This window comes from Solanum lycopersicum, chromosome 5 (genome assembly GCF_036512215.1).
Source record: "Solanum lycopersicum chromosome 5, SLM_r2.1".
NCBI classification, from domain to species: domain Eukaryota; kingdom Viridiplantae; phylum Streptophyta; class Magnoliopsida; order Solanales; family Solanaceae; genus Solanum; species Solanum lycopersicum.
This window is the reverse complement of record NC_090804.1, coordinates 64,120,054-64,129,231: the sequence shown is the minus strand read 5'-3', so window position 1 is coordinate 64,129,231 and position 9,178 is coordinate 64,120,054. Positions and strand designations below refer to the sequence as shown.

Sequence of the window (9,178 nt, the reverse complement as noted above, 5' to 3'; positions counted from 1 at the left end):
GGTACTACAGATTCCTTCCCCGGACCAAACTCAAACAGAAGAAATACAGCCATGGGAGACAACAATGATTAAGTTAGCCTCACAAATGTTGTGGTTGCTCAGACCACCGTGGCAGAAGAAAATGAGCTAATTGCGCAACTGATGCAGCAGATAGCTGATATGAGAGTCGAGATGCAGCGAAGGCAGGACACGCCTCCACCCGGATTCGGCCCTAATTTTATCGATGCAAGACCTCCGACGTACTTTCCCTCGTCCAACTTGGATCCAACACAGAACCACCTGTCAACACCCGTACATAACCCGTTTGGGATAGATATGACAATCCAGAACCCCCAGCACGCTTCAGTATCCTATCAAACCCCCTCACCGCTTCCAAACAACCCTCCACAAATGCCACCACACCCCAGAACACTCAAACAGCCCCACCACCCCAAAATCAGAACCAAAATCCAACCGTCTTTAACCCCCAAACACCACATCCCCACTTAACCCAAAATACCAATCCACAAAACTATCAAACTGCACAAAACGTCCCGAGCCCTTCCATAGCTCCACCCCTCCCAATGCGTTCCAGACGTCGCCAGCTTGAGCTACGCAGAATTGTGTATCCACTCAGACTTGAACCTTCTTGAAGGGTTCAAAATCCCGAAGTTTGACACCTTCGGAGGGGTAGGCAACCCCATGGCGCATTTGAGAGCGTACTGCGATCAACTCGTGGGAGTTGGCAAAGATGAAGCTTTACTAATGAGGTTGTTCAGCCGGAGTCTGTGCGGTGAGGCCTTGAAATGGTTTACGTCACACGAAACTCGACAATGGCCAAGTTGGAGCGCACTAGCAAAAGACTTTATCGATAGATTTGCGTATAATATTGAGATAGTCCTTGATCGATAATCCTTAGAGAAAATGAAGCAGAAATTGATGGAAAGCTATCGGGAATTTTCATACAGATGGAGAAAAGAGGCAGCGAGGGTGAGGCCTCCGATGACTGAAAAGGAGATCATAGAAGTGTTCGTACAGATGCAAGAGCCCAAATACTACGACAGAATCATTTTGTTATTCGGAGCCAAATTCACCGAGAGAGTAAAAGGTTGGTGAGACTATCGAAGATGGCTTGAAGTCGGGGAAGATAGCCCGAGTATCCGCATCGCCCGAATCTTCCAAACTGATGAGGAAGAAGAGAGAGGAGGTCGCCGCTATTTCATACGAGGGAAGAAAAGTCCCCAGAAACTCATCGCGTCCTCAAGACCGCTCCAAGCCTCCGCCAAAATCCTACCAAGCCTATCGTCCACAATCAAATCATTCCGGCAACAACAATGATGCCCCCACTTATCTAGATGCCCAAATTTTGTCATATCAAAATCCACCCCCAAATCTCCAAAATTTTCCATCCGTATACCCAAATTACCCCCAAGCTTATCAAATTCCTCCCCCTTACAAAAATATAGCTCCCAGCTGTGCTAACGTGTAGTCGAGCTATCGAGCACCTTCCCCCACATATCAAGTCCGAGCTCTAGCATATCAAAGCCCCCTCCCAAATTACCAAGCTCCAGTGCCAAATTACAAGACAAATCCCTACTCTAGAACCCAAGCTCCTCGCCCAAATGCTCGCAATTATCAACAAGTTCCTCCCCCTCAGTAGAGCGGGTATGGTCCTTCTCGTCCCAGGTTTGAGAAGAAGCCCTCCAGAAACTTTATCGCGCTGGCTGAAAGCAGGACCAAGCTGTTCGAAAGATTATCCGCACCTGGATACATCCACCCTGTGGGGCCCAAGCCCGTGGATGTCAACTCCAAATACTACAAACCGGAGCAGAGATGTGCTTATCATTCCAACAGTGTTGGACATGACACTGAAGACTGTATCAATCTTAAGCACAAGATCCAGGATTTGATCGACCAGGAAGTGGTCTCCCTCCAGCCTGCGGCACCGAACGTCAATACAAATCTGTTGCCGAATCATGGGGGTGGAAACATCAACATGGTAGAAACAGACGAAGATGAGTGTAAAACAAAGAGGATTACACGTTGCGCAGGAAGACTTGGAAAGGGCTGTCGCTTCTTTGAGCGTCAGGGGAAAAGGAGAGTTCGTTATTTTGACACCTGCGAAGGCTGTTGCCTTGGTGCCCTCGAAAACACTCGTCAAACCCAAGTTTGTCATAGAAACGATCGTGGCCCAAGGCATGACTAGATCTGGCAGATGCTACACTACTAATGAGCTTGCTCTCGGAGGACATAAGAAAGATCATACCAAAAGACCAATAACTGAAGCAGAAGCCGAGGAGTTTTTGAGGAGGATGCAGCCTAAAGATTACTCCATTATCAACCACTTAGAGAAGACTCCAGCCCAGATTTCTGTGTGGGCCCTACTGATGAGCTCCTGGTCCCATAGACAAGCTTTGATGAAAGCCCTGGATGACACGTATGTGCCCTCAGGTACAAGCAGCGATAACGTAGCTGCCATGATTCACCAAGTCATTCGGGGACACCGCATCAGTTTCTGCGATGATGAATTGTCGATCGAAGGGAGGTCCCATAACAAAGCTCTACACGTCACTATGATATGTCGCGGAAAGGTCGTCAATCGTGTTTTGGTAGACAATGGATCTGGAGCCGTCCCCTCCACTCTCCACCAAATGATGAAGCTGGTATGGAAAAATGAGGAGCTAGTTATTCACTGTGAAAGGAGCCACTCAGGCAAGCAGGTGTCGGGCTTCGACGAGACGCCGCAAGGTTCGTATTTGTACACGGTTGAGTTGGTAAATGCCACCGATGAGGGCTTGGCCCCGCAGACTCCCATGCCAGCCGTGTACAGAATGACCTGCAGAACGAGTTCGAACCAGGTTTCGGATTGGGAAGAAATGCCCAAAGGATCATCGAGCCAGTTCCAGTCCTTGCTAAAGGATCCAAATATGGTTTGGGGTACATACCCACAGATGACGATGCGAAGATAAAGAAGAAAAAGGATCAAGAGTTGGCTAAACTGATCCCGCATCTGTACCAATCCTTTCCAGTCCGAGAGCATGCCGAGCCTAAAGACTGTGGGGAAGGAATCAGTGACCTTTTCAAGGAGATCAATGCTATAATCGAGGAGGAGGTCGAGCCAGCTGGCATTCGTGATGCGGAACCAGGGAAGATGCTGCAGAATTAGACTTCCACACCAATCCTGATGTCCCGAACTCTTTGGTAGAAAGGAGTTATTTTATGCATACTAAAATCTGTGGTTGTCCGGAAGAGGCCCGAGACCCACCATTTCTGCATCTTTCTTAATTGTTCGAATTTTGAATTTTCGTTGTGATGTTTAAAAGCGACATAGCCCTGTGCCATGACCAAAGTTTGCATTTCTGTTTTAAATGAAAGCCTCCTTATTTTTAACTTTTTTTATTTAATTGTTTGTTAGACTTTATTTTCCTAGTTTTGTCTGTTTGTGATTTCAGTAACATAAGTTTCAGGCTTGCCAATGTCAAGTCATGTCATGAGCTAAATGAGCAAAATGAGACAAATGACGACAAGGTTGACGACTTTGAAGAAGAAAATGGGGAACCTGATTATGTTGTAGAAGAATTTCGACAGTTCGAGGATCAGCATAAACCGAATCTGGAGGAGACAGAAACGGTGAATTTGGGAGATTCGGGATGTGTTAAAGAAGTTAAGATCAGCACCTATCTGAATGAAACTCAGAAGGAGAGCCTGATTCATTTGCTTGTCGAATACAGTGATGTGTTTGTTTGGGAAGTCAGTGACATGCAGGGGTTGAGTACTGATATTGTATCTCATAAGCTACCTATCAACCCAGGGTTTGAACCGGCGAAACAAAAGACTCGAAAATTCAAGCCTGAATTGAGTCTGAAAAATTAAGGAAGAAATCACGAAGCAAATACAGTCTCGATTAGTCGAGGTAACGCAATATCCAACCTGGTTGGCCAATGTCGTCCCGGTCGCCAAGAAAGACGGGAAAATCAGGATTTGTGTTGATTATAGAGATCTCAACAAGGCTAGTCCGAAGGATAACCTTCCCTTGCCTAATATTCATATTCTGATTGACAACTGTGACAAACATGAAATGCAGTCGTTTGTGGACTGTTACGCAGGTTATCACCAAATTTTGATGGATGAAGAAGACGTGAAAAAAACGGCATTCATTACGCCTTGAGGTGTGTATCACTACAGGGTGATGCCGTTCGGCCTCAAAAACGCCGATGCCACTTACGTGAGAGCCATGACGACTATTTTCCATGACATGATTCACAAGGAAATTGAAGTGTACCTGGACGATGTCATTATCAAATCCCGCGAGAGTTCAGATCATTTGACACACTTGAGAAAATTCTTTGAGCGTTTGCGTCGATATAACTTGAAGCTAAATCCCGCCAAATGCGCTTTTGAAGTCCCAGCTGGGAAGTTGTTGGGGTTCATAGTCAGCAGAAGAGGCATTGAGCTTGACCCCTCAAAGATCAAAGCAATTCAAGAGTTTCCTCTGCCGAAAACGAGAAAAGAGGTGATGAGTTTCTTAGAGAGGTTAAACTATATCAGTCGGTGTATAACACAATCAACAGTGATATGTGAGCCTATTTTCAAGTTGTTGAAGAAAGACGCCCCGACTAAGTGAACTGAAGAGTGTCAAACTGCTTTCGACGCTATCAAGAGCTATTTGTCTAACCCACCATTATTGGTTCCTCCACGAGAGGGGAGTCCTTTGTTGTTGTATTTGTCTGTTTCGGATAGTGCCTTTGGATGTGTACTTGGTCAACACGACGAGACAGGGAAGAAGGAAAAGGTTATCTACTACATAAGCAAGAAATTTACTCCGTACGAGTCTCGGTACACTTTACTGGAGAGAACATGTTGCGCCGTGACGTGGCTTGCCCAGAAATTGAGGCACTACTTGTCTTCATATACTACATATCTTATTTCCAGAATAGATCCATTGAAGGTCATTTTCCAAAAAGCGATGCCGACTGGAAAGTTAGCTAAATGGCAAATGTTGTTGAGTGCGTTCGATATTGTGTATGTGACTCAGAAGGCAATAAAGGCACAAGCTTTGGCCGATCATCTTGCAGAAAATCCCGTTGACGAAGAATATAAACCTCTTAGGACGTATTTTCACAATGAAGAAGTGTCATTTGTGGGTGAAGATATTTCTGAAGCGTATCAAGGTTGGAGATTATTCTTTGACGGAGCGGCGAATCACCAAGGTAAAGGTGTTGGAGCAGTCCTAGTATCAAAATCTGGTCAGCACTATCCTATGGCAGCTAAACTACGATTCAATTGCGCAAACAACATGGCTGAATACAAAGCTTGTATTCTTGGTTTGAAAATGGCCATTGACATGAATGTTTACGAGTTACTGGTTATTGGAGATTCAGACCTTTTGATTCATCAGGTTCAAGGAGAATGGGCTGTGAAAAACTCAAAAATTGTACCTTACGTACAGTATGTGCAAAATCTGTGTAAAAGGTTTTGCAAGATCGAGTTCAGACACACTCCCAGAATACAAAATGAATTAGTTGATGCTCTTGCCACCATCGCTTCGATGATCAAACATCCGGATACTGATTACATCGACCCGCTGGATATAGATTTGAAGCAACATCCAGTCCATTGTTCGCACGTTGAATCAGAACCAGACGATTTGCCTTGGTATTTTGACATAAAGAGATACTTGGAGTCTGGGACATATCCAGAAGATGCTACATCTAATCAGAAGAAGTCGATACGTCGTATGGTTCTCAATTTCTTTCTGAATGGAGAAGTCCTGTATAGGAGGACTCCAGATTTGGGTCTTTTGAGATGTGTGGATGCTGCTGAACCTATGAGGCTTATTGAACAGATACACGCTGGAGTTTGCGGCACACACATGAACGGGCTTACTTTGGCAAGAAAGGTTCTTCGAGCTGGTAATTTCTAGATGACTATGGAGAATGATTGTTGCAAATTCGTGCAAAAATGCCACAAATGTCAAGTGCACGGTGATTTGATACGGGTGCCACCTCACGAACTTAACGCTATGAGTTCACCTTGGCCATTTGTAGCTTGGGGAATGGATGTCATCGGTCCTATAGAGTCGGCCGCTTCTAATGGACACAGATTCATTTTGGTTGCCATTGATTATTTCACCAAGTGGGTGGAAGCAGCCTCATACAAGTCGGTAACCAAGAAAGTGGTGGTCGATTTTGTCCGCAACAATCTGATATGCAGATTTGGAGTTCCAGAATCCATCATTACTGATAACGAGGAAAATCTCAACAGTCATTTGATGAAACAGATTTGTGAACAATTTAAGATTATTCATCGAAAGTCAACAGCTTATCGCCCCAAATGAACGGAGTTGTACAAGCCGCCAACAAAAATATCAAGAAGATTTTGAGGAAAATGATTGACAAACAGCGGGGTTGGCATGAAATGTTGCCATATGCTTTGCTAGGTTATCGAACGACGGTCAGAACATCGACTGGGGCTACTCCATACTTGCTAGTATATGGAACAGAGGCAGTCGTGCCTGTTGAAGTCGAGATACCGTCATTGCGGATCATCCAAGAAGCTGAATTAAGTAACGCCGAATGGGTTAGCAAACGGATTGATCAATTGATCAACTAGCCTTGATTGATGAGAAGAGAATGGTCGCCGTTTGCCATGGCCAGTTGTACAGACAGAGAATGACTCGCGCTTTTCACAAAAGAGTAAGAGCCAGGAAATTTGAAGTTGGTTAGTTGGTTCTTAAGCGTATTTTTCCTCATCAAGATGAGTACAAAGAAAAGTTCGCGCCAAACTGGCAGGGTCCTTACAAGGTTCGTAAAGTATTATCTGGAGGTGCTTTGGTCTTGTCAGAGATGGATGGCACTTTATGGCCCAAACCTATCAACTCAGATGTTGTCAAGAGATACTATGCGTGAAGTTTCATTTTTCATTTTTCTGGTATTTACTTGTAATCTTTCTGTTTGCTTGTATTTATTTCGAATTATTATCCCTCTTGTAATGAACTACATCTGACCTGAATTCTCGAGAACGAGATACGTAGGCGGCCTTTGTCGGCTTCGGTCACCCCATTTATCCCCTTTAATTATTTCTTTGTATCTAAACTACGTTCGACCTGAATTCTCAAGAATGAGATACGTAGGCGGCCTTTGCCGGCCTCGGTCGGTTTCTTTGTATATTTTATTTTTGTTAATCTTTAAGGGGAACTACGTTTGACCTGAATCTTGCCTCAACGGGATACGTAGGCGCCACAAGGGTTTGGTCACATCTCTTAAGATTTCTATTCCCCTTTACAATAGAAACTGGGACAGAATTTTTGAGAGGGACTCCAAAATTCTCCAGAAGAAGCCTTCTTTTCAGCGGATCAAACCAAAGACGTTTTGAGATTTGCAACTGGACAGAATTTTTGAGAGGATCTCAAAAATCCCGCGATCTGTTCAGTTACAGTAGAAAGATAAGCAAGACAGTAAACTGGGACAGAAATTTTAAGGATGGCCTCAAAATTTCGTTATGGGTTTTCCCTACAAGTCCGGAATGCCTCTGAAACTCATCAGCAAATGTCGGACTCAAAGGAGCTCGTTAAGCCTGATATGACATGACTTGGCATTGACTTTTTCAAGACGTTTTTTTAAGATTTCTTATTTCTCTTAAAATTTCCCTTTTATGTTTCATTTGTTTTGGCATAAGATATTTTTTCTTATCTATCAAGAGTCGGGAAATCGGGAAATCAACCGGAGATATCAAGACAAGGAGCAAACAGCTGAAGAAATCGACACAGATCAGTATGTTTTAAAAACTGACAATTTTTCTGTGGATGCAGGTTTATAGTTTTGCTTTGAAATCGGCCGAATTCACCCGACGGATGAATACGGAGAGCTCTCAAAGAGAAGAAAACTATCTCCAAAACCAGTGATTGTACTGAAAGCAGGAGGCAGTTCATATAGTTTGTGTCAAGATGCTTGTGAATGTGTGTGTTTATTTCAAGTCATTCCCAACAATATGAAATTTACAAAGTGTCTGGCCAGATTCAAAGGTGAATCAAACAGGAACCTCAGCAAAGATTTCACGATTTCTGTAGAGGACGCTATTTGCATTATATCATCAAAACAAGATAATTATTGTCAATCAAGACAACACATTACCCAGAAGAGACAGTTATTTTACTATTTGCTTTTATCGATCAAGTCGGTATATTATTTGGAGGTCGTTTTGCTGTTATTATCAACACAGAGAATATAAATATTCATGCATCGCGAGAGTCATATACTGCTGAAAAATCATGCATCGCGGAAGTCATGCATCGCGAAAGTCATGTATCGCGAAAGTCATGCATCGCGGGAGTCATACACGAAAAAATCATGCATCGCGGAAATCATGCATCGCGAGAGTCGTACACTGAAGAATCATGCATAGTGAAAATCATGCATCGCGGAAAGTCATGCATTGCGAAAATCATGCATTGTGAGTTAACAATTATGTGCGACGAGATGATTTCATGCCTCGTCAAAATTTAAATATCGCGAGAAGATTTCATACCTCACTGAAATTTACACATCACGAGAAGAATTTATACCTCGCTGGAATATGTGCATCACGAGAGGTATCCATGCCTCGTCGAAAATCATGCATCGCGGAAAAGTCATGCATTGCGAATCAACAATTATGCACGACGAGAAGATTTCATACCTCACTGAAATTTACACATCACGAGAAGAATTTATACCTCACCGAGATTTATGCATCACGAGAAGAATCCATGCCTCGTTGAAATTTGCATGTTGCGAGAAGATTTCATACCTCGCGAGAATTTACGTATCGGGGGATATTCATGCCCCGCAAGAAGACATACAGGGATAAAAAAGGGGAAAGTGTGTATCCCAAGAACAACATTTATCCGCCTGCCTCAACTGCATCTTTTATTTTCGATAAAAATAAACATCAAGAAGAGCATCGAAGATGACAACAAAAGAGACATCAATGTTGCATCAACATTTATTTATTTATTTCGACATCAAGTATAGAATACATTGAAATTATATTGCAAAACGCAAGGCATAAGTTGTATTTGTTGGACGTCAGACCGATCGAGTCGACTTCGAATATTGAGGAGAACAATGAAGTGTCGACATGGTAAAAGACACCGTCTCCCATCCTAATTGCATTTTCAAGCTAACGAGTTTTATCTCAGTCTTTCTCGAGAGCATCCTAA

The 9,178-nt window shown here is 43.4% G+C and overlaps 1 protein-coding gene across 1 annotated transcript; it reads left to right on the top strand.

Moving 5' to 3' along the window:
* Positions 1–4,168: 4,168 nt before the first annotated feature.
* Positions 4,169–7,882, top strand: LOC138348978 (uncharacterized). Its single transcript, XM_069298600.1, has 4 exons — positions 4,169–4,492; positions 4,640–5,891; positions 6,278–6,558; positions 7,790–7,882. Exons 1-4 carry the CDS (start codon positions 4,169–4,171, stop codon positions 7,880–7,882), a joined length of 1,950 nt encoding a protein of 649 aa, XP_069154701.1.
* The last annotated feature ends 1,296 nt before the right edge of the window (positions 7,883–9,178 follow it).

Coding starts and splice junctions, on each gene's coding strand:
- LOC138348978 (XM_069298600.1), top strand. CDS start 4,169: ATGCCGTTCGGCCTCAAAAACGCCGATGCCACTTACGTGAGAGCCATG. Junction 5,892..6,277: donor AAGAAAGGTTCTTCGAGCTG/GTAATTTCTAGA, acceptor GAACAATTTAAG/ATTATTCATCGAAAGTCAAC. Junction 6,559..7,789: donor AATTAAGTAACGCCGAATGG/GTTAGCAAACGG, acceptor CTGTGGATGCAG/GTTTATAGTTTTGCTTTGAA.